Source organism: Anser brachyrhynchus, assembly GCF_964034855.1.
Source record: "Anser brachyrhynchus genome assembly, chromosome: 1".
Lineage (NCBI taxonomy): Eukaryota > Metazoa > Chordata > Aves > Anseriformes > Anatidae > Anser > Anser brachyrhynchus.
In genome coordinates, this window is record NC_137694.1 from 183,025,755 (window position 1) to 183,051,975 (window position 26,221).

The window sequence follows — 26,221 nt, forward strand, 5'->3', positions numbered from 1 at the left end:
CCCTTCATACTGCAGCAATCTGAATTACTCACAAGGACATTTGCATACTCTGCTGTTCCCCCTGCCCCCCCCCTTCACCATCTAGACCTTTAGTCTAGTGCTTGCAGTCCAGAACAAGTTGTTTATTTAAAACAATTTTTGACACATGTGGAAGCATTTCTTCACGTGCTCCTAGGCTGAGCTCTTACTGTCATGCGGTAGGAGATCCCTGGCCTCTATCGGCACTGCAGAACTCTAGGCTCTGCAAAACTGAGCCAAGTTTCAGCCCAAGAAGCAGATCTGTGGTTAGTCTCATCCTGATCTTCACATTTGAAGTTCCAGGTTCTCTGGTCTACCCTGCATTTAGGGGAAGACGTGACACCTTTAAAGAACAGTAAGAATAGCAGGTATGTCTATGTAGGCACTGTAAGGTTACGGTCTCAGCATTTCACATACTGACTTAGCGTAAAGCAATCAGATACAGACTGTAACTCCCTGGGGACTACACTAGTGCCTACAAATAACTTTGCTGCAATTTGAAATTGTGATTACAGCTATTTGTCAAGCACAGTCAGATCAGTAAAAATCAGTAACAGGTGGTAGTAGGAGGACTGGGGTAAAAGCAGAGGACTGGCAAGGAGGAAGGGATCAGAAACAATGCTTCAGAGTTGGCGAGGTAATGAAAGTAAATCTGCTGTTTACTCTTTGCATTTTAACCTGGGGTCATTCCTGGTACTTGCCTGTGCTGACTCACACGCATGGTCTGGGAGGACTGGGGTGTTTTTATTCAAATCAACATATGTGCTGTACATAACACAAAAACTCGAAATTTTCTTCAAAGAAGTTGACTATTGAACATGTACAAAAAAGTGAATTTTATTACATGTAGTTTAAATTTATACAATACTTAAACAAAAGAACTTTCAGAACAGTGTGCCCCTTTCCCTCCAAGGGAACCAACATAGTCTGAAGTCAAAGAGGGAAATCTTCCATTAACCATTATAAACATTGCTTGAACAGATTACAAAGTATACATTACAACTTGTAGTAAGATATACTCACATACAGAGCTTTACTTCCGATTCAATCTGCTAGGTACCCCTTTCTTCAGGGTCACTTCTGCAGGCTTTGAGGATACATTATTTTTGCACACTTCTCTCAGCACCGAATACACTTGGTTAATTACACACAGCAAATGGCAATGTCATTCACAAGCATGCAGCTGCAATAAAAGATATCCATGCCATTTGCTTCTGTATAATCCCAGGGAGTTAATGATTTAAGTGACATCGTTCAGTGGCTCATAATCCCAAAAGGCCAGTGCCTCAAGTAGTAAATTGAAAATATTAACAGGTAGCTCTACAAGTGTGATTTCCTCACCTAAAAGTCCTTACCAACGCCCGGTATCTTCTGCACGCGGCAGTCTTTCTGTCTGAAACCTTGGACTGGTTCCACCATCCAGACTCTAAATGCAAGTGAGTATTTTGCTTAACATTTATTTTAACAACAGCTCACTCTTGAGCACAGAGAACATCAGTTTTTGCTGTGGCCTTCCACAGGAAGTACAAGAGGCCACTAACGCTTGCTGCTTCCACCTGTGCAGTTACACCAACCCAGGGTAACTGCAGAAAACCCTACAAACACCCATAACTTACAGCCTCGTTTCAGTTCCTAAAGGCTCCACATTTACTGGCTTTAGCAATGAATTCCTTTAGCAGGGGACCATCCATTTGCCAAAATGCTGTAGTTTGTGTCACGTCTGTCAAATGATTGACACAAAATTTAAAGCAGAATTCCTCTAAGTCCTAAACAGAAAAAAGAAAAAAAAAAGTCTCGTTATCTTTCTTCCATTACAGAAAGTTACATTCAGTCAGGCACCGATGCCTTTCTAAGCTTTATTTTCACAGAGAACTAGACAAATAAATTAACCCAGTGTCTTTCAACCTCCCCCCACCCCCCTGTTACTATGTAAATGCAACAGAAAAGAATGATTCTACCCACATAACATGGCTACAAAGACAAAATAACCACAGTTCGGTTCTCCCTATAGAGCTGCAGTCACGAGAGCCAGCCATTCTGAGCAATATGTATTTTTAAAGTTTCCCAGCCTGAAGAGTTCCATCTATATTCACAGACAAATATCAAAACCCAGTACAAACGGATTTTAGGGTAATGCAATATATAACCAGGACAGTGGATTACGAGAACTCAGCTCTTTAATTCCGTATTATGAACTCCAGTCTACATACAAGCCTGCTTGACTTCCTACTTAATTTATGACTTGAGTCAAGCCTTGAAGTGCATTCACCAGGCTCGATGGAAGTGTCTACTAGGTAGTCTGGAAGGAAAGTGTAGGCCGAAGGCCCTTCTGTGCATTACAAGCAGACCCAGGTTACAAGATGTGCCACAGTGTGTTTCTTCTGAATCATTTTTGGGACATGTGTGAAACAACGCAGCAGAGCAATTTTTGCAGAAAGCGTGCTCTGGGTACAAGCCTACAGTGCAGTGCCTTCCATTTAAGGATTAGAAAAGCCTCATAGACACCATCATTGCACCCACATGATGTCAGAGAGAAAGGATTTCTAAAAAACAAGAGACAGTAGTTGTCAATATAACATTGACACAGAACGCTTCCCGCTCGAATTATTTGTTTCCAGCTCCACTGTTGAGGAAATCTATTTTTGTGGTGCAGAGCTGGGCTGCAGTACAGAAGATGCCACGGCCTTTCCAGAACATCAGCTCCCCAGCCTGCTCTAGTTCCTTGAGTGCTTCATAAATTCATGGAACTAGTGCTTCACACACGAGAACACAGCCTTCCTTAGCTTTAGCTGCTCAGCAGACTGGGCACTGCAGTAGGGCACAAAAATTTTCAGAGCTTTTAAGCCATGTGAGGTATGAAAGACTGATTAGTATTCATATTTTCAGTTAAAAGTAATTACTGAAAGCTAGAGCCACTGTGTGCCAGTGAGTTCTTGACACAGCAGTGATATAAAAATATGTCCTGGCCTAAAACCAGGCTTTCTGAAGCTGCAGATCTTGACTTGTATGGCATCTGTGCAATGAAAAAACGACAATCTTATTAGAACTGAACACTGAGGGTTTTCTTTTTTCTTTTTAATAACAGAAGGAACTGGCACTTCAAACAAAACTACATCATACGCATTACAGTATTTTGCACTGCTTTATTAAAAACTCACATACCAAGTCAACGCAACAGATGCATACAGTAACAGTAATATTGTATTGTAAATATGAAACTTTGGAAAGTTTAAAACTCGATAAAGAACTATTTTATTTGCAGATGGATGCACTCCCAGCAAACTGTACTTAATATAGACTTAAGTGAAAAAAGGTACAAGGTACATCCAGTGATTATTTTAAATCTTACAATAAGAAGCCAAACCTGAACTAGTTTCAGCCACTTCAATCCAGTCAATCACCAAAAGAAAGTATAGGAGAGTTTCATGTCATGGGGGTGTTTTAAATCAGTGAAGTGGGTTCTTCTAACTGTTGTCTTCCAGACACGCAGTCCCTTGAATGAACTACGTCAGCCAAGCAATTTCAAACTCGGATCTACCACTTACTTTTTTCAGTTAAAAATAAAAATATAAAAAAATATAAAAAACATCTCAGCGTCACCCATTCTCTCCTCATTTGGGCCAACCATTCTCACTTCACTTCCAACTTCATTTAGCTAATAAGGTACAGCCAAGGCTCAGTAACTGGATTTCTTCTACCCTTTACAAGCAGAATCAGTGATATACTGAAGACCCATTGCACAAACAATCTTCTGTAAGGCAAAAACATTTTCCTATTTTCCACGAACTCCCACCAATGAAATCTTTATTCACAATGGTGTCTGAATTATGACTTCAGCTCTGAGGCAGCCCTTCATGTAAGGTACATCAAACTAGCAACACGCTATTAGGCTCTGAAGTAAGTTAGGGCATGCTAGATATTAAGCGCAAGGAAAAGCGCTGTATTCATTTACTGCTTACCAAAACTGCTTTAAAGTAGCAAGTTAAAACCAAGAAAGCTGCAAATATGATGCACAGATACTATTCCAAACACAAAGGGCTGAAGAAGTCCCAGGAATACCCATTTGATCACAAAACTGCATGTTAGTGATCTAGTCTTGAAGTCGGATATTCTGCAGGAAAGTTTTGCTACCCTTTCTCCCATTTCACACACTTTCTCCATGTTCAAAACGTACTAGGTCCATAAAAAGAGTTCTTACCCTGCCATTTCATCAGCGTACTTTAAAAGACTGAAAGTGTATTTGACTGTAGTTAAGCAAGTAAAAAAATAAACAAAAACCACACGCCAAAACCCCAAACCTACCATCACGTGACATCACACACAACCCACAACCTTACAAACAAGGCTTACAAAACCGCTCTTCATAATGTTCTGATTTTTGCTTTGTTTTTAAACCTTTCCCTTGTTTAAGGTTTAGTGTTTTAACCTCCCCTCTTTTCCCCCCCATCACCCTCCCTCCCCAAAATAATAATTCACGAAGCTTGGCACAGCATGATAACCTCTTACCATGAATTAAGCAACACAAACATTTATAGATGGTGAGTATCTGCCTGTGACTTAAATTATCTTTTGATATCTGTGTACTAGTTCACTTTCTCAGTACCATTTTATGGGGGAAAAAAGATATAAAACCTGTATTTGCAATGAAACTCGTAATTCCAATGGCTACATTGTCAAACTCTGAAAATGGCAGACAGCATTATCTGATAGCAGGTTAGAGAGAGTTTATATAAAAATATGACTGTCTGCTTTCCTCCAGTTTAGGGTCAGAAAGCAGCCACCTATTTAAGAAATTGAACTTTGGAAGTTTACCTCTGCATCATATCTGACAGCAGCAGAGAGCAATGAAAAAGCATTTTCCACAGTAATTCCTCTCTTGATAATATGTTGACACAGTTTTTTCAGTCTATTTTCACAGTACGAAGTAGCCAAATCCAGAAGTCCTGCAATTAAAATGCCATCATATTAGTCATGTGTAATTATTTCTGCCTTTTCAACAATTTATATATCTCTGGGTACAGGTTTTGTCTATACTGTGTGTGCAGTGTTCTATATGGCAATAACATGTTTTTTGCAAGTAGGTCACTATTCACAGAAGTGTATTTTATCACCACACGGGAAGAAAGGCCTTCTAGTACCGCATGCCACAATCCTGTTAATCTCTGTAAATACACAATCTGTTCCACTGCTTTGCATACCTGAACGTTTGAGTGGAACTGTTGCAAAAGAGGCACAACATGAGCAAAAAGTTACCACTATAAAAATCTGTGCTTGAATTACAGCTTGTTCTTTGCTCTGTTACCAAGGTTTCCCATATTATGTCCACACAGATTCTTTCATATTATCCAATAATTGGTTCAAATCAGTAATATACGCAAGTACTCTAACCCAGCATTTTTCTCCCAACTAATAAAACTGCTCACAGTTTATTTCTTAATGTGCATCACTTCTTTAAAGACAGCTTAATTCATCACCAGTAAAATGCACTATAGGCAGGACTAGAAGCCCACGTTAATACATTTATTTTTCATCCCCCTTCTCAGTTTGCCTGGAGGCTGCTGTCTAACACGATCAGACCATAAGCAATACCTATCGCGTCTTCAGGCGGAAGGTCAACACAGTCTGTGTACAAGTACTCAAGAAAGGCACGATACACAGGGTAAGAAAACTGGTCGATTTCTAACACTTCCTTCATATCCTCATTCCAGTACGACTGGAACATGGTTCTGAAGTGTTCGCACCTAAGAGACAGAGACATCATCTGGAACATCTGTATGTACACATGAATGTTATGTTACAGTTCCCCCGAACTATGTATTTGGTGCGCTCTGCAACAGCCCCAAATATTTTACTATATGCCATCACAGCAAATGGTCCACATTTTGGTTTTAGTGCTCTGTTAAACTTATGCATCAAGATAGAACTCTAATTTGACCTATGCTACAAAACCATCTGTGTATGCACTGCAATCAGACTAGTTTAACATGATTTATTATTCTGGGAATAACATATATAGGCTCAGTGAAGACTGAATAGGGACCATTTTAAGGCAGAATTTTGATTCAACTCCTTCCATAATCATTTAAAGTGATTACAGACACAGTTAATAATATGTGTTGCAGGTTTAGGGTCCCTCCCCACCACTTACTTTCTTCCCTCCCCTCAGATGGAATACAGAGGTTATTGTATTTAAACAGGAGCTGTGGAACACGACCTCTACCTGATTTTCAGAACAGCTTTGTGAACGTGGATGTACTTCCCCTCTACACGGAACTTTAGGTCTGAGGTTTCTGGGCTGTCAAATTCTCTCCTCAGAGACTCAGCTACTGTTAAAAACTCTTCATGCTCTGGAGAAACAATTTTTAAACAAACAAAACACGTTAAGCATCTTAAACAGAACACATGCGTCACTGTAAGTAAAGCTAGCTATTCAAGTAACAGCATGTGAAGGAAAATAGGTCAGGACCATGGTTCCACTGGGTGAGTCTGGAAGAATGACTGGCTCCATTACCCTTTTCCATTGGCAAGGACAGCTCCACAACAGCTCCACGCAGCAGTGGCAGCAGTCCTTGTTCCAGCTCATTACCCAGGACCCAAAGGACCTGGAGAACTTGCTTTCTCACTCTCCACATGGGGACCACCAATGAAATTACCAGCCTTCTGGCGGCCCTTCAGGGCAAGTGCCAGGTCAGCTGGGCTCAGCACCACTGCCTGGATTACACCAAGAGGGACCAGTCTGCAAACTGGTGGTAAATGGAGTCTATAGCATCACCTACAGCTACAGCTCACTTGAGAAATGAGGCACATACAGACACACTGTGACCTGAGCCTGAAGAGTAAGAAAACGTCACCAGTTGGCCACTTTTGTGCCAGCAGAGCAGACACAGATCATGTTAGTGAGCCCTGGCAAAGACCTTAACAAACAACCTGCAGGCTACCTCAGTTTGTCAGTCAATTATGACAACACAAAATCCAACAGCAGTGCTACAAGAAGAGAGACTGTAGCAAGAACTCTACCTACAATCAAGGACACAGGGCTTCTGCAATTTTGGAAGTGCATTAAAATTGTGTGATTACAGCTCTTCGACAGTTCTTAACATTAAGGTCAGAGATGTCCCGTTCTGTCTCTCTAGAAATCCTAGATTTGCAGCACAAGCTGGCTAAGAATTGTAGTAAAGCAAGAACTCCAAAGTTTTAGGAAACTTAACTTTAACCCACTAGTTGATGGTTTTGTTGATGCACCTCACAAGTGAGTTTCAACACACAGCCTCTAGGCAGCATAGCATGAGAAAGAGGGGAAAAAAAGGCAGTTCCAAAAGGCAGTTCCGCTCTGATGGGATGTGGCCTGTCTCCTGTGTCCCTCAGGACTGTGGACTGTTCATCCATATACAATACAACTACTCTTCACCATTAGCAGCAGTTAAATTAGCTGGTACTTAATATACACACACACAGTTAAAACAAATTGCTTTAACAGACAAGTTATGTTTCTGCCAAAAAACTCCTTTGGTTCACTCTGCATGGATCATTCACAAACTGGCATCTCATCAGAGCTAAACAAACCACACTCCAATCCCCCTTCACCTGCTCATGTGATTTTTTTCAAGGTCATCAGCTTATCTTAAGCTATGCTGATGATCAACTTTCACCCCAAATACCTTAAATTCATTCCTCAAAGAAGGCTGCAGATTTGAACTTCACCACAGTCAATCCTGAGTGGCAGATTTATCTTTCATTTGGCAAAGCCATCATAAATGAAAGTAGAATGATAACCTTTATGCAGTTAGCTTTCACGAAGAAAAAAAAAGTTTTTTTAAACCTTTAAGAATAAAACCTATTTAAAATTTAAACCTATAAGAATAAAAGAGATGGAAAGATTATACAGGAAGGAGATTGAAACTGTCCCTAAATTAATGCTTTTGATGTAAAGATTCAGTAATTACGATTATCAGGTTAAGAGAAGAATAATCCCTGAAGGCCAGTAAGAATTAAAATACAGAAACAAGACTCAAATACCTTGTTATGATCAACCTGGGAATACTTCATAAAAATTAAGGAACTGAAAGCGACTGCATCTGGGAAGATGTCATTTAAAGAGCCTTCACTACTAGCTGAAGACAATAGACCAAGATAATCATCACACGTCTACAGAGGGCAAGAGTAACACACATTCCCCAGGATTAGAGAATTGAAGAAGTAGGGGAAAAAAACAAACAAGACTTGGATTTACCCTGAGGCAGATCATTTCAAGCTAATCTCTCTCTGGTAAAATTTTCCAGTTTTCCTCTACAGATGAGATGCTGTTATCTGGACCTTTATACTTGTGAAAACAAGCTAAATGAGAAGTTACAATGGAAAAGCCGGATTAGGAGAGGAATTCTTAGCTACAGACAGAAAAGCCACATGCGAAGATAAAAAGTCTGAGTTTGAAAGAAAGTTACTTAAGATCTAAACCCTCCCCAGCACTAGCTCTCTACAGGAACTACCAACGTTTGGATTTGTTGTCAACATGAAGACAGATTAGACGGCCTAGATGATCTTCAGGACTGAAGTGGAAGATCTAAGACAAAAACCAATAAGCACGATGTGCAAGCTAAGCACTGGATGGCATATTTTGGGTCAAGTAAGAATTAGCAGTATGTGAATCAAAGATAACCAAGAAGAATGCCTTGGGCATATGAGCTGGTCATAGACACTGCCTCATGAAGGGTATTTCAAGGCTGCATAAGAACATAGTTCCAAAAGAAAAAATGATACTAGGATCTTGCTATACACAGACTGTTACTTATAAATCTGACTGGCTTTGAGGAATATCAAACTAAATCAGCTTAAGAAATCATGTCACAGAAAGGAAACTTGGAATCCTGTCATTTTACTTCCTTAACAAGAAACACAAAGGGATTTGCTCTTTCACATTCATATTGGAAGAGTAATTACTAAGAAGGAAAAGCTAAAGACAACACCTAGAATTCAAAGTTATTAGAAACTACAGAAACAAAAGTCAGGAGCAGTATTCCAAGCAGAAATAATTTTAAGAATAAAAAGTTACATTTGATGATCTAGAAGTCCTTCCCTGTCCTGAGCTCAAACAATACAAACAAAGGAAATGGACAATATTCATAGTACAGCGGTACAACAGGGCTCTCTAGTTGTTTGTTTGCAAAAAAACTTGTTAACACTGTTCCAAATCCTTGGCTGAAGTTGACTTTTTCTTCAGAAGAAAGAAAATAACCAAAAAAAAAACCGCAACCAAACCACACAGACCCTAGCTAGAAGAGCTAGTTTTAATTGCCAGTTCTCCTAAAAGCAAGAACCATCCTGCCACAGAAGCAGTATGCTGTGCTAACCACTACACACATGCACAGAGACTATAATATGAAAGCACATTTTATAAGAATAATTAAACCAAAGTTATTTGGCTTCTAGAGCACTGGCTTCAACTCAAAGCTTGTTCTCACCTACTGACAGAAGACGCCACATAACGGCAGGGGTAGCAAAGCAAGCAAACACATCGTCAGTGCAGGAAAAGTGAGTGAGGTGGGGAAGGACCACAGACTGGCCGCGGCACTGGCCCCACATGTACACCTGGCCACTCTGGGTCCTGGCAGCCGAAATGTGAGCAGAGTGGCAGGCTGCGATCTCCACAACCCTGCAAACAGAAGAAACCTTGTAAGATACTTAAAGGTATGGAACCAAGTGACCTCCCAAATGCCACACCAAAATAACAGCAAGTGAGCTATGTATCTACACTCCGGTACTTCTTTGTCATGCATGAACGTGATTCTGTTTGAACAGATCAATATTTAAGAATTGCAATGACATTTCCATAGTACTTGTAGGTTTTACTGTAATCAGGTATTGCTTTGATAATGTCATTTTTTGTTGACATTCCTCCTTTTCTCCCATAACCGTAAGAAGGAAAAAGTCTACCCCACCTTTAAAACCTATCAGATACTTATTCTCCTTGATAAATGCTTATGGATCTTACAAAGCTTCCAGCTAGGGAACGGTCTGCAAAGTTAAGACTACTGTGATTTTACAGAGCATTTTACAAAACTTCTTTCAAACGGATGTAAAAAATTCTCTCATTTTGAGATTAAAATCCTATGTATTTTTCAATAAACCCAATGCTTCTGCCCCTCCTTTAATATGTTTTTTGTATGTAGGCAGAAATTAATCTACTGCCCGAGTTTCTGACTTTGTATTTTGCTGTTAATTTCATCTCATCAATGCTGAAACTGTTTGGAACATAATTTTTGCTTGGACAAAGTTTCATTTGAGGAGAGGTGAATACACACGCTTAACTCCTCATTCCTGAAGAGCTATCATTACTTTAAGTAAAATCTACATAGTATTTTCAACCCCCCCCTCCCCCAAGTTCCTTAAAATACTAGAGCTATTGATGCAGACTTACCTATTTTGTTCTCCCATTGTCCACGCAATCCCTACCTCACTATCTGAAGCATTACAAGAACCAAGAAGAACCACATTCTGTTAAAAGGACTGCCAAGATGTTTCCAGTGTCCCTGTTCAGATACTAAGCAAAATTCTGGAGAAGTTCCAGAGTTAGCTCAGAAGTAAAAGCTGTGCTTTCCTGGTTTTCCCCACATGTTTAAAAAGAGAGGATTCCAGGCTTCCGTGTGCTTTGTGTTTATAATAATTAAATGAAAAAACAAAACAGATCAAGCGCGACAAATGTCTTTCCAAACAGTCTAAGCTCATACATATGAAAGTGCTTATTCCCTTACAGAACAGTATCTCTAGCTCTAAGCAACATTGAGACCTTCTAGCATCGCTGCATGAAACATCATAAAGTCACGATTTTATGGGCAACTTACATTTCATTATAGCTATCCAGCAATACGAAAGCGTTCTTCTCCGAATTTTCTTCCCTTAGCAGAACAGATTTTTTTAAGAATAACTATACTATACTTGATACGTAGAGTTAAGTGTACAGCACATTAAGTATATACCCATCAAAATTCAGAAGTGTACCTTCATAACTGTGCCTCCAAGCTAACACAACGCTAAGTTTAGAAGTTCCTTTTAAACTATATGTGCAAAATTCTTCAAAATAACATCGAATGCCACCTCCCAAGGAACTGTCAGAGACATCATGCATAAATGTCAAAAGAGTTACATAAATGAAAGGACCAAGAGAAGCATTAATATGCTTCATGGGAAATGTCAGCTCACCCACTTAATAGCACTGTTTCCAAGGGAGTCAAGTCAAGCAAGATGAGTAAGTTCAAGTGACTTCTCCCTCCCTTGGACTCCAAGCAGAAGTTCAATGATATTTTCTCCCTCCTTTAGTCACTGAACAACTGCCGCTTTTATTATAATCCCACATTTGACTTCACATACAATTCTAAATGCAACAATTCCCCTTCTTTCACTCAAGAAATGAGTCATTAAGAAAGCTGATGCATTGCAAGTATACACACTTTCCTTCTAGCACTTGAAAAAAAAATAATTTCATTTCACTTTGCTAGTGTCACTTCTTCCACAGACAAGTGAGCCTTGCCTTCGTGGTTTCTACTGTGATGGTTACTTCCTTTATTTCAACTCCACACCCCCCTTCCCCCCAATCATTTATAAACCCTTAAATAATCTCAGCATTGTGCAGCTTTTCATTTAAGGCTAAACATGAAAAACAGGAAAAAATAGGGATGACTTCCCAGAAAGACACTTCAGATCTATAAAATGACATCTTTCATAGATAAATTTTCTATTTATATAAAACTGGAAATGGAGTAGAAAAAACAGCCACAAGTGTTTCCTAGTTAAAAGGAAATTATAATTTAAGTGATTTACAAGTTAAGGGACTTATAGGTTACAAGGCTTCCAAACTGAAGCACGTTTATTTACAGGTATGCACATGGGTCCAGAGAACAGGACTGGGGTCCAAGTTTGTAGGTGAACAGCAGAAGAGCCATAGGATTTCTGTCCTAAATATGATGATAAAGGTGCTGAAAGAGGGTAGACAAGGGTGAATCTTCTGCGAGTCCAGGAAACTAAGAGCATATATACATGTTACCTGAGAAACTGCTAACTGCTACCACTGACAAGAGTGGTACTGTCTACCCATAGCTCTAGCAATCTTTGCAAATTGAGTTCTGTTTCCATGGTTGGCTGTTACTCAGAAAGCCTTTCAGAAAATTGATTTTTCTTCATGTGTCACTCCTCCTCCCACCACCCCTTTAATGTGGTCCTCAATACAGCTTAAAAGCTTGGCTTATTGATTTTATAGCTCAAAAGTTTTGATCAAAGGAATCATATTTAGAATAGCCTAACAGTCATTCATTATTTTCAGTGTCAGGTAAGTATAAAATGTTTACATTCAATAATCATTACAGATAGCAAAAAGCACTCAGTCTATAGTAAACAGTAAGTTACCATCCTTTCCTGGAATTTTAACATTATCAATAAAAATACAACCCACCAAACCCCAAACTCACATGCTTCCAACACTAGAGACTGCGTAACATGCCTAGACATATCAACCCAGAAACAGCTTCAGGAAGATTACCTTTCTTTTTCCATCATGATCTGCACTGGACTTAGCTGGTTACTTTTATTGCCAGTTCCCAGCTGCCCATAAGTGTTAGCTCCCCAGGCATAGAGCACACCTTCATCTGATAGTGCTAGTGTGTGTGCATAGCCACAGACAATCTGTAAGTGAATGTATAAGCATTACTACTGAACAAAAAAAAGAGAAGAAACACAATCATTGCACGCATACCTTAGTCTAGCCGATATTAGATACCCCAGCCATTCTTTATTTAGTACTAGAACGTGTTATTTCTCAGTACTTAAAGCTAGAACAAGATACATTAACAGTAACAACTGGGAAACTCCCAGCTTCAACTTCGTTAATTTAGCATTCGTTGGTTACTCCTCCTAAAAAATATACAATATGGTCTAAACATATATAAAACGTAGTAAGTCTTTTCCTACAGGAATTGCCAGTTTCTTATTTTTTGAATCTTAATTTCATAATATTCTATAGAAATCCTGCTAAGTCTCCCCAGACTTTACTTGCTTTCAGCTGCAGACTCCTCGCACAAACAGTGAACTTCATTATCAACTCTGAAATAATTTGAGAATTTGATGTTCACTATATAAGCTTTGAGAGCTGCAGGTCTAAAGTTAACAGAGCCCTTAACCTGTTCAACCTTGGAAAAAAAAACATGAAAACTTCTTGTTTTTTAAATGAAATGAAAACCACTGTGACCGTCATCAGCCACGCCTAAAGGGCTGATTAGAATACTGATGTAGAATCTAAATTTGAGCATCTTAGTTTTCTAGTTCTCCTTAATTTTTTATATTTGCCTAGGATATTTCATTTGCTTTGTAACAAAAATGCAATTTTTAACGATAGCATAATTTACTTAGTCACACTAGCCAAATTCAGATCATTCAGATTTACAAAAGCAAGTGCTTCACAGCTTACTTGTATTTTTTTTTTTTTATAAGCCTAACATAGTTTGAAGGAGCCAAATAAATTCAGCATTGAAATTGTGAAATCTAGAAGCAGGTACAGATTCCAAAGATACAGTTTTAACAGATTCTAGAAACATAAATGCATTCTCTATTTCTGCATTAGACATACCTGGAGTATACACACACCATGCAATGCTGCCACTCTGCACGGTGTTAGCTGATTGCCATTGTTTCCAAGACCTAGCTGACCATTACCATTGTAACCCCAGCCATAAACCTGATTGCAAAAAGAAAACAAAATTAAGCCACTACTCTAGGAGTGCAGCATATTTAAGACTTAGCATTAAGCACTAGTCCAAATCGTACATCTTTTTAAAGAACTATACGCTATTTCAAGAGATATTAAGACTGAAAGATACTAAGTACACTGCAACAATCAACTATATTCAACTTCAGTCCTGTGCTACTTTTTAAAGAAGCTTTCTAAAATATATTCATCTTTGAATTACTAGAACTTTTGCAATAAAACTTACAATGCACCAAAAATTTGTGTGAACATTTTCAGTTGACTTTTTTTTTTTTAAAAATAAAAGTTATTCTAACCAGCTGATCATCTATCGGATTAATTTAAGTTGAAGCCCCCAGTTTAGCTCCAATTTTTCCTTTAGCTCTGTCATAGTAGACAAATCAAGACAGAATTAGGTACAACAAAAGCTCATCTCAACCTCAGGGACCTTTACAGTCCCTCCTGTCACGAGAAAATGCTATATGCTCCAAATGTGGTGTGATATAGTAAATTTGAGGTTACAGTTCATACCTAAAGGCAAGTTCAAATCGTAAATTTCTTATGTGGAATGGAACAGTTGCACAATACTAGGGCAATGTTCAAAAGCTTGCTTTGTTTTTGTAGCTGGCAGTTAAGCAATGTGCTCAAGAACCAGGATCATTCATTGTATTCTTGCAGAAAGATTAACTACTTATTTGTGCAGCTTTCAAAAATCTAATCAAGATGTATGTTCAAGAACCTACTGAAATATATTGAAATAACGCTTAATGACTCATGCTTAATACAACTGTTAAAATTCTTGCAGATGCAGGCCCAGTAAAAATCTTGTTCTAATAGTCTTTGTCATAAGAAGCAAGGTTTACTGCAAAGACAGGATCTCTAGTTAATAGCACAGTTTCTCTAAAGCGGTCTCACAGTAGTTACCAATACATACTCTAACCTGAGTAATCCGTACCAGCCAATATTCCGTGCTCAGACATTAACCTCTTAAATTATGTAAGAGAGAGAGAGAATGTGAGAACACAGCAATACTTACCTCGCCATTGTTTACTACAGCCATGGAGGAGGTCTGACCACAAGCGATGGCAACTACCATTTTACCCTGTAAACAGTTTGAGACTCTACGAGGAGTTGGCTGGTTTGCTGTAGATCCAGATCCAACTTGACCACAGTTGTTATAGCCCCAAGCATATAGCTGTCAATAAAAACAAAGAAAAAAAATGTAGTTTAAGCCTTAAGAATAGTAATGACAGCAATAAATTATAATCTCATTATAGTCAGGATGAGATTATATAAACTATCCTATTTAACTAGCTAAGATGCTTAAGATAATTTTCAACTATTGAAAATTAATGAAGAGCAACAGGACTGACCTAGGAAACATGAACACAGCACTTTTTCAGCTTCCTACTATGGAACTGGAGCATCTGACTACAGGCAACACAAGGAATGTACTTCCATGTAAAACATAAATCGGACTAGAAGACAAAGAGTACAAAGAGTACAAAGAGTGGACTTGCGTATCAAATAACACTTGTGCTTGCATTCATTTTCCCACCATCACACAAGCATGAAGAAGTCCCTGCTTTGCAGGTATTTCATTCTCTTTAGAAAACTCTGATCTAGGTTATTGTGGTGTAACGACCACATGGACACCAGGGTCTGTTTAGGCATCAATAACTTCAACTACCACTTTATAGAGCACAAGCTCCCTTCTTATAGCTCTACATTAGCTCCACAAGCGGTACTTTCCCACTAAATATTCATTGGTTAACAACTTTGCCCATCAACAGCAAACATTTAGCACCTTCCATATCTGAACGGTTGGAGAACAAGCAGTTTGAGACAGCAAGGGGTCTCCTGGATCACCCTTCTTTGTTCCTTCTAAGTTGTTTACATTCCTCATGGCTTCATCATCATTGAGTCCAATGTTATCACCAACCACGGGGCTTGTCGACCCCCATGGCGATACTCCCACAGGATATAGCCGGACAGTCATCATACCTCTTTCTATCTTTCAAGAGTTGTCAGTGGCTAGTTTTATCAGCCCATATTTAACCATAACAAAACTTAAATACCCGCCACAGACGTGCCAGTCACGTGAAAGCTCGCTGACAGATATACCCTTATGTAAAGTCTGCATATCCTAGGGTGCCAGTTTACCACAACACCAAACCAAAACTCAGACATCAGAAACAAACAAAACACAACCTTCCCTCTCACCCCCACTTCCCCCCAAAAAACAACCCACAATTCATTTGCCATGCCTAATATGAAAAGAAAAAACACCAGTTCTTTGTTTTTTGTTACTTGTATTTGCCAGGTCATCATTCCTACTGAATACCTGAGGAGGGTTATAACTATTTTGATCTATAAAATGTATTTTAATAATAGGAAAATAAAGTAAGGAGAAGTTAACTCAGAAGGTAGGTCAAAATGCCAAACAGTTTACGAGTTTCCTCTTTCAGAGGAGCATGAATGTCTTAATGATTTTTTTTGTTTGCATTGCATTAAAGTTGGACTGACCTAACCGTACAAATCAATTATGCCAAGTATTTCCATGACTACTTCCAAATTCAGTGCCTCTCTGAAACTCCAGATCAAGTCACAAGGTTTTCTGCAGCCCAATGTTTCCGTAAATAAAACTCCATTTAAAACATTTCACTGCTTTCAATATAATTAATTTTGAAACAGATAAAACCTCCCAGCACAAATAGACTAAGATACTGCAGAGTACACAAGGGATGGATTTATAGTACATTAACTAGCCACCACGGCAAGCCAGCTGCAAATATCAGCTCCATGGTAAATACAAAGAAGCTTCCCCTCTTCCACTGAGATTTCAAGCATGTTATATTATAAAAGACAGCACGGCCGTTGCAGGCAGCTACCACACAGCAGCTGACAACATTAGTTAAACTAAAACATGAACATTCCTGCCTTCCCACACAAAAAATAAAATTTGATCATTTCACCATTTGTCATCAAACATGACAGCGTGAAGATCTTTCCTAAACACAGGCTCCCTCACAGAGATACAACGCAGACTAATAAAACTAACCCAGTGTCTGTTTCTTACCCCAAAGACACCGATTACTGACTGCATTAACCAATGCAGTATGACTCCACACTGCACCAAAACACAGATGTGCTCCTATTACCAGCACAGAAAGAATTGTTTCCATTTTCACGCTTAGGAAGGTTCTAAAATTAACTTTTTTTCCCCCATAAGATCAGAGCTGAACCAGGCTTTCTCCCATGCAGTAACATACCTGAAATCAGAGACACACATTGGTCAAATCTGACCGACTGGAAACCAGCTGAACATGTTTCCCATGACACATCGCCTCAAGCCACATAAACAAATAGCACGAAGCAGATTTGGGATATAAAACAAATGCTCTTTCAGTAGCTATACACAAAAGTATTCAGAGATGTGCAAAGCAACGTTCTTTCCCCTATACCAGTGTGGAAATCACGAAGACTGCAGGAAACAGACTAAAGGCTAACTGGAATACAGACAACTCAACACACCCCTCAAATATTAGAATTGCAAAGCAAGTAGTAATCCCAAGTTTGGCACCTTACAAAGATTCTTCCACGTGTAAGTGGCACACCTCTCTGGTCTCATCACAGAGACATACAACAAATGAAAGACAAACATTTACTAGCCTATCATTCCTCCGATTTGTTCAGGGTTATTTTCAAGTCTGCTCTGAAGGAAAGGACACCCTAGCTTGAGGCAGCAGTAGAAAAGGTTATCTTGTAACTACACTATGGAGAGAGAGCTTCAGACTGCAGTCACCTGCACTATTCGTTCAAGATGGAAATTAAGAGATTTGAACAGGTTTCAACTTACATCCCCATCAGCTGATAACGCCATGGAATGATGAGAGCCACAAGCTACTTCCACCACTCTCTTTATTAACAGATTTGTGCAGACTTGAACAGGAGTAATGCCCTGGTTGGTTGCGCCATTCCCAAGCTGGCTGTAACCATTATGTCCCCACGCATATACTTCACCATCTGCAAAAACATTTAAGTTTGTGATAAAATCATCACAGATTCCAAGGGAATTAAGATAAACAGAATCGTAAGAATTTAGAGAAGGACATCTTGAAAGTAAAAGGAGCAAAAAAAAATTGAAGGAATCCTCTTATTACAAGAATCCTTCACATGCTGAAAGATTATGTACCTTGTGTACAACTATTACATATCACAGTATGACCAGATTACTGGAGAGATACAGGAAAAGCGCACAGGTAAAATCAAGTATGTCATAAATGGTATTGTAAAATTCTACAGAGTTGCAACATAACGGAGGTGTAAGGGAAACTTACTTTAGTTATTGCAGAATATATGTGGCTCCACTTAAGACCAATGAGAACCCCTTAGTGTGCATTACCCAATTAATAAATTCATGCAATTGCCTCTTAACCCATTCTTCTTAAGCTACGCAGAACTTAAATCTGTAACTTGTGCTTCCCTATTAAACATTGATTTCCTACCTTCAGTGCAAAGTACAACATGTGGTCCACTTCCGTAACTGAGACTGGAAATCTTCTTTCCACATAAGGCTTCTAATTTCTTTGGTACTATCGTGCTCTGATTATCTCCAGTTCCCAAACAATTACTGCAATTCAGTCCGAAAGCAAACACCTGAAAAACACAGGAAGACTGATTTCAAGTGACTTATATGCAGCTACGCACAGATGTGGTGATATCCAGGCCTGCACAAAAACACAGCAGAGTTTTGCCATGGACTCCTGAGAAGCAAAGACTTCACTCACGGAAGTTAACAAGCTCAAATGTGAGCACCAGGACACTTTAGGAATTAACTAATGCGTCTGAATGCTTCAGATCTGTGCTGGCCTGAAAGGAACTGCGCTATAAGAAGTACACAACTATGAAAGTGGAACACTACCGTCCTTTAAATGTGGCTTGTAAAGAGCAGCCGTGGTTATACTACAGGGGACTCAATCCTACAGATTTGAGTAAGAGTTGGAAAAAAAAAAATCCTGCTCTACACATCCTCACAATAAATCCTCTCATTAATACATCCCAGAACATGTGGCTTGTTTCATCTCAACAGCACAATGTTAACTCACACCAAGTTTCTGAATCCTGGCCTTTGTCATTTCTAAGTTTTCTAAATACTCCATCTGTACTGTCCTCATAAAAGACTAAAAAAGTAATTACAAGTTAAATCCAACATGTTTTGAAACATACTAAGTTCACATGGTGCTTCTACAAAGTTATTAACTAAAATACTCTGCAGACTCTGAAACGAACTAATTGGGAGTTATTTGTTCCATTTTCTTAGAGCCTTACCTCGTCATTGTGCGTTATGTATATAGCTTCGTTGGCTGATGTACCAAATACACATGCTTTCCGAATAGATGCTATTTCTTGAGGTGACAGTAAGGTAAATATTGGCCACTTTCCTACATCCACCATGATGTTACTGTGTCTCATGAAGTTTCTACAAGTAAGATGACAACGCTGTAATAAAAAAATGTTATCAAAAAGTGTATTTTATACTTTCATCAACAGGCAGTAAGATAATTTCCTTTAAATGAGAGAAAAGACATCTTCATCAACGCCTCAGAGCGCAATATTCTATTCTGTATGAAATATGTAATAATATACAAATTATATACAAACAGCAAGTCACTGGGATAGGACATTAGAAGCACAATCTTTTCTTAACTGGATATATGAGGCAACTGTATTCAGTACTACTGAACAACCACCATTATGCAAGCAAACTTTTAATAAAGTTTGTGATATAGCAAATACCCCCCGGTGGCAGAGTGGATTTCAGAATTTCAGCTGGTATTCCTGCATATACTACGTACAAAAGTTGTTGAAGTGTATGCAAATAAACAAAGGTAGGACTGTTGGGCATATGAACCAAACATGTCATATCTTGTGTAATCAAAAGTTGCTATTACGGTCAAAAAACTGTTTGAGAGGCCACAAAAGCACGAAATTAACTTACTAGTTTGTACTGTTAAGCAGTGAAAAATTGGAGAAAAAGTGATTAAATGAAATTGTGGTCATTTGTTATGTAGAAACAAGCTGGACCACATTAAACGCTGGAAGGAGATGACTGTAGGTAGACATCATGGCTCAGTGAACATACATGTGTGTAATCCATCCTTACACAATGCTTCTTAGTTTCCCCAGGAAAATTGCACCAGCTCAAGAACAAAGCTGCCAATCAACATGACCTACAGAGCTTATTGAGGCTTTCAGTCCTGCACATAAAAATTATAACTACTTATAGCCTCAAGGGATTCTGCCACTGACGATCTAAAATACTTTTTCAGGGTCATCAGCAAGTTTCCTGAAACCCAGAAAGCTCTCAGTGGAGAATCCCACAGAACGTCAGTAGCATGATGCAAATCACAATAAACCACCATAAAATGAAGGCTAAGAGATCGTTCAATGATAAAAAACATAGCTCCATCCAGGTGCAATCCTCTCCTCAACATTCAGGTCTTTCCTTTTCATTTGTTTGCTCCAGATGCTTTTGCTTCTGATGCTTGGTTCTCAGAACTGTGCAGACTACCAAGGCAAAGTTTCAGAAAGTTTCAGTTCAGATTCTTTATTCAAGACCCGCAGTGAATCCTGCAATGCAAGATGTTCAGTGCAGTGTTCTTTTTCGTTATTTTTTATTTTGTTTGGTTGGTTTGGAAGGAGGGGGGTAATTTTTATTAAGAAAAAAAGTAGTTTGTGAAACATTGAGATCAGTGGAGATGTGTGTAGGAAAAAGCAAACAAAAACCTGACCTTGCATATTTATCAAGTTTAACTTTGCTCCAACAAATCCAGCTCTGCTCTCTAGGCACCCACATCTCTCACTAAGAGCATAACTTCACTTTATGTTTCACAGCTGAAGCAAGTCTTGAAAATACCTGAAGCCTCCAGATGGCACATTCATAATAAATGTGTCTGTAGAGCAGCTTTTGAAAACCCACCTGATCACATCACATTCTACACAGATTTGAATGCATTTAAGCCTTCTTAATTTCTACTCCAGTTACAAACTCACATGAGCTAGCTGTTAAGATTTGTTGTCTCACTTTGGCAAACCTTTAAATTAATGTATAGTGTTACATGTTTAAAGACAGCAATGTCTTGTTCTTCTGAGCATACCAGGTTCTGACTTGGTCCATTCTGACCATACCTACATAATTTGCCCTACGTAACACAGTCGACAAGGCACAAATGCATCATGGACTGGACATTAAGAAAAAAAAAATTTCTTCATTAAAGTTCTTTTTAACACATGATGCCCATTTAAGGCATGAATACAAAGCATTATTTTGATGGATAATATCCTAGTAAATAACATCAAAGTTTTACAGCACAGTTAGAACCTATTCTGCTCTAGAGGTAACCACATTAAAATGTGCTCCTTTATCTCTCCCTTTCCGACCTTTGCACTAGGTGTTTAATCCACTTGACTTATTTTCCATGACTACATGATTCACTTATTTTCCATGACTACATGATTCAATTAACCGCTCCTCTTCGAGGAGATTTTTCCAAGCACTTCCAAAATCTATGGTGAGTTATACTGCATTGCCCACACCTCAAAGCTCAGCTGGGTACCTTGTCAGACAAACTCATACCATTCTACAAAAAAGAGGCTTTCAAGTACACGAGACTTCCCAGACTGAAGACATGAGCAGTGAACTCTATCCACAGATGACGAACCTCAGGATTTTTGAAGGTCTAACACTCCTTTCATACATTCATAAATCATTAAGGTTGGAAAAGACCTCCTTTATCTATAACAGCGTTGGATATTTGCAATTTAAATATACCCAAAAATACAGGTCTATAATGCGAAAAAAAAATATTTGGGGAATATACACGTGTATATAGTACTATATATGGAGATGTCAATAAAGTAACTGTGTTATCAGAACAGAAGCTCAGTTAATTTTACCATCCTCTAAGACATACTGCACACTTTGCAAAAGGATACACCTCACAACGAGCTTCTCACAGGTCACAATCAAGCCTTCAATTCCTGTCCAGCAGATGTTGGAACATGAGGGGGGAAAGTGCCTGTGGAGCTTCTTCTGGGCAGTTCCTTGCTATGAAAGGCTGATCTAGGAGACTTCAGCTGTGCCGTGACACAAAGGGACGCAGCGTCCGTCCTTCACTCACCCTTCCTGTACTACATCAGTAAAAGAGCTAAGTTTATTATTTACTTCTGCTGATAAGTCACGTAGAGGCCTGGAGCCCACTATACCACATACCGTGCAAAAACTGCACCTTAATGGAAAGTTTGTAAGCGCAATGGAGTAGCAAAGTACCAGCTGGAATCCCAAGGAATGAAGTTATTTTAATCTGTACGCAAATAGCTCCCTCAATATATTACCTTACAACATTCTGTATGCAACACAGCAGCAGCATTTCTAAGGAATATCTGCATACATCAACGCCTAAATTAAAATTCATATTCCTGAGAACTCTGCAATTAAAAGCCTTCTAAGTGTAGATGTCAAACTTAAACTTGGTGCTCTGGGAAACACTGTATGCCACTGCTCTTAAATGTCTTCTCACTTCTGCTGCACGAACCAGTGATAAACAATACACCGCACGGCGTTACTTAATGTTTGTATTGCACTACTGCAGAACCAACCAGCAGAGGGAGCTTGTGTCAACACCACCTCTTCTAACTACTTTGACATCTTCTAAGTCATCCAACAATATCAGTATACAAACAGGAACAGAAACAAAGATGATTGTTTGAATTTCAGTGATGCTAAAAATAAGCAAGAAAGGATGACTTGCTGAGAAGGAAACTGAACTGGCCACGCACTGCGTGGAAAAGAAATTTAACTCCAAGGCATCATCAGCATTGGGGGAGGGGAGGGTGGGAATCTAGGTCCGCTCACAACAAAAAAGCCCCATGCTTTCAAAAACAGAAGCCCTTCAAATATTCTATGCGAAACTGCCGCCTATGCATTCAACATCTCACTGGCCTGAGCTCCAAAGAAACAATGTGCAGGCTGATTCTCAGCAGTACATCTATGCACACACAAATCCCTGCCTGAAAAAGAAAACAAAAAACAACCAAACAAAAAACAGAAGACAATGTTCACAAAGTTGGTTTTTTTTTTAAATGGTGTTAGACAAAGTTTTACACAGTTCAGCTAAACAATCCCATGCTGGAAAGAACAGTAACCTAACAAAAATGTCCTACGGGGAAAACAGTACCAATTGTCATTGCAACAAAAAACTCGCATTAGCTACTCAGATTATCCCCTTACTGTAAAGATTATTTGAAGATAATTTTATGTTTGTTTCACTCTTTCCTCTGGCTCCAATTTTGCAGCTGATTCTAGCTGGGCAGACTTAATTCCTGCACAGAAAGAAATCGCAGGCTCAGGCCTTCATTTCCCCTCCTGGTCTACAGTAATCAAACTGCAGCAAGAACACAAAAGCTGGAATGTCTAGTTTAAGAAAGACAAAAAAAGGGATTAAGTCCGCCAATCTTTTCAAGTACACCTCAATTAAGAAACAACCAAATCCCAGACATCCGGGTAGTCTTCCCTATGCTTTCTCCTGTTTGCCCTTTTTTTTTTTTTAAGAAAATCTCGTATTTCAGTATTGAGAAATAACAGGGAAACAATACATAGTGCTGATGTTAATCAGATGCAGAAACTAAGTGACTTTATTGTGACTTGCTCCCTGCCAACAAAAAGATATTACATTCCCCGAAATCATGAGCCTCAACTTACTTTCCTAAGACCTTACATAAGGCGAGATTCTTATGACAATATGTTCAAACCTCCGCATGCTGGTGATTTATTTTTAGATGCCTTTTATGTGCAATACAGGGAAAGACAAACATGTTAATGTAAGATCTTGAGAAGCAGTCCTCCTGTTTGCTTTGAGCAACTGGCTGAAAGGAGATAACATGCAGAAAATCAGCACACATATGAACTCTATTGAGTATCAGATTGTTTTAACCACACCAAAAACAAAAAACAAAACACCTTACAAGGATGACAGCCATCCAACCACCTCAACAAAAGTACGATTATAGCCACAATATGCTTTTTTTAAATAATTACCTGAACCATTAATGCAACTTACTGAAGCCATTCACTCCGTATATCTTCTAAGAAAACCACCTACATTTCAATGTGATGCATACAGAAATAAACGTTCAAAGGAAAACATACATATCAGGGCTCCAAAGACTTACTGCCTCTCCCAAACACTAATTTTCCTAACCAACTTTGTGCTCCAAACACATTTCCATTCGCAATGCCTCCCTCACAACCCCACTCCTCGGATGCAGGTCCACTTTACCTTCTGTCAATAGGCTGCAGGATGCTTCCCAAAAGAGGTCATTTAAGCTAAATTAGAGCACTGGAAATCCCTTTAAAGAGAAAAAGCGAAGACTCCTTTTGCATTTAGAATTGTAGCAACGCCTGAAGAGATTAATTATTATATAACGTCCGGGGGGGGGGGGGGGGGGGGGGGGGACGTTGAGCCCCGGTTATCCCAATACGCTCGACCTCTCTGCCTTCAGGAAGCGGATGAGAAGGATGAACACACAAACACCAATCCGGAAACCAACCAAAAAGGCTCCGAGGGAGCCGGGCAGGGCTGCAGGCAGGCAGCCTGCCCCGTGCCCCGCGGTTACACGAGGGCTGCGCCCTCCTCCCGCCGCCCAGCACCTCACGGCCCCTCGGGGCGCCGCTCACCCGGCCGCCGCATCCTCCGCGAGCCCCCCCGCGGTCCCTCCGCCCGCCGCTCCCTCCACAGCGCCTCCGCCGCCGGGGTTGTCGGCGCTCGCCACAGCCGCGGCCGCTACGGCCGTTGCAGCCGTTGCAGCCGTTGCAGCCGTTACGCCCGTTACGGCCGTTGCAGCCGTTAACGGGGCCGCCGCGCGGCAGCGCGCACGGGAGCGCAGCCGCCTGCGAGAGCTGCCCCGAGCCCTCTGCATCACGTGACGCGCTCCCCCCCCCGCCCCCGCTGCCCCTCCATCTTGTCAGCTCGCCCGGGGGGCGGTGCCCCGGCGGCCCCTCCTCGCCGCCAGAACCCGCTTCGAGGCGGCCTCTGGAAACTCACTGTGTGCTACCCGGTTCTGATGTGTTATTAAAGTTAATATTTGCGGGTTATATCTCTCTACGGCTCCCTGTGTGTTTGTGCCTGCAGGCCGGGCGGGAGGCAGAGCTGCTGGGGAGGATCCAGGAAAAGGAAGATTGGAGAACGGCCCTCCCGAGGGGGATCTTTTGTTACTTGAAGCTGTTGCCAGGAAATGGCTTCCGCTTTTCTTAAAATTTACTTGCTTTCCCGGCTATGCACAGGGTCATAAGGCTGCTGGGGCCTCGTGCTATGAGCGAGGAACTGGCTGATCTGCAGCATGAAGCAGTAGGGTAGAACCCGCTAGAAGCATCAACCTATCTTTGGGGGTACCCAATTTCATAGAATCACAGAACCATTAAGGTTGGAAAAGACCTTCAAGATCATCTGGTCCAACCATCCCCGTACCACCAATGTCACCCACTAAACCACGTCCCTAAGCACCACGTCCAACCTTTCCTTGAACACCCCCAGGGACGGTGACGCCACCACCTCCCTGGGCAACCCGTCCCAGTGCCTGACTGCTCTTTCTGAGAAGAAATGTCTCCTCATTTCCAACCTGAACCTCCCCTGGCGCAACTTGAGGCCATTCCCTCTAGTCCTGTCACTAGTTACCTGTGAGAAGAGGCCGACCCCCAGCTCCCCACACCTTCCTTTCAGGTAGTTGCAGAGAGCAATGAGGTCTCTCTCCCCTGAGCTTCCTCTTCTCCAGACTAAACACCCCCAGTGCCATCAGCCGCTCCTCACAGGACTTGTGCTTCAGGCCCTTCACCAGCTTTGTAGCCATTCTCTGGACACGCTCCAGGGCCTCGATGTCCTTCTTGTAGTGAGGGGCCCAAAGCTGAACACAGCACTTGAGGTGCGGCCTCACCAGGGCAGAGTACAAGGGGACGATCACCTCCCTGGTCCTGCTGACTACACTATTCCCGACACAAGCCAGGATGCTGTTGGCCTTCTTGGCCACCTGGGCACACTGCCATCTCACGTTCAGGCGAGCATCAATCAGCACCCCCACGTCCTTTTCCTATGCAGGAATTTAGGACAAAGCTGTTTGAGGAAAAAATAGAAAACTCAATGTCACTACCCACAGAGTCAAATCCGGATGGGTTGCTATGAGAGGGAATCAGTGATGTTGAAGAAATTCTGCCCTGGAACATGAGGCAAAGAAGGCCCAGCAGTAGGTCCAGGGCAAAAAGAGATTTTCCCTGCCAAGTTTCTGCTTATTGGACTGCTGAGTGACCACTTTAGCTGGCCTCAGGAAGACTGCTGAATAGCTTGTGCAACGGCTCAAGCTACAAAAATGGAAAGCATAAATAAGAAGTTATGTGGAGAAGTGTAGTGAGAGCCTCCATGG

General features: G+C 40.4%; 1 protein-coding gene across 7 annotated transcripts; it reads right to left on the bottom strand.

The window, feature by feature from the left end:
- Positions 1–837: 837 nt before the first annotated feature.
- On the bottom strand, positions 838–24,750 carry RCBTB1 (RCC1 and BTB domain containing protein 1). Of its 7 annotated transcripts, none has more exons than XM_080607889.1 (13): positions 24,486–24,744; positions 19,079–19,229; positions 18,256–18,406; positions 17,607–17,773; positions 14,784–14,942; positions 13,631–13,738; positions 12,548–12,690; positions 10,857–10,910; positions 9,477–9,667; positions 6,239–6,365; positions 5,608–5,759; positions 4,831–4,961; positions 838–1,784 (listed from the first exon to the last, which is right to left on the bottom strand). In XM_080607889.1, exons 1-13 carry the CDS (start codon positions 24,725–24,727, stop codon positions 1,644–1,646), a joined length of 1,917 nt encoding a protein of 638 aa, XP_080464015.1. In that variant the 5' UTR covers positions 24,728–24,744; the 3' UTR covers positions 838–1,643. The 7 variants fall into 7 exon arrangements, with proteins under 7 accessions (XP_080464015.1, XP_080464017.1, XP_080464018.1 ...); XM_080607891.1 differs by having other exon boundaries at positions 19,079–19,249; positions 24,486–24,742; XM_080607892.1 differs by lacking the exon at positions 24,486–24,744 and adding an exon at positions 24,088–24,227 and having other exon boundaries at positions 19,079–19,249.
- Positions 24,751–26,221: the final 1,471 nt, after the last annotated feature.

What these genes read in the sequence shown, in the direction of transcription:
- RCBTB1 (XM_080607889.1), bottom strand. Translation starts at nt 24,727, where the DNA reads ATGCAGAGGGCTCGGGGCAGCTCTCGCAGGCGGCTGCGCTCCCGTGCG. An exon ending in CGTTATCAGCTGATGGGGAT is followed by an intron (nt 14,943 to 17,606) that starts GTAAGTTGAAAC and finishes TTTTATTGACAG; the next exon opens with CTATATGCTTGGGGCTATAA. An exon ending in CTGGATAGCTATAATGAAAT is followed by an intron (nt 9,668 to 10,856) that starts GTAAGTTGCCCA and finishes TTCTGTTTGCAG; the next exon opens with GGTTGTGGAGATCGCAGCCT.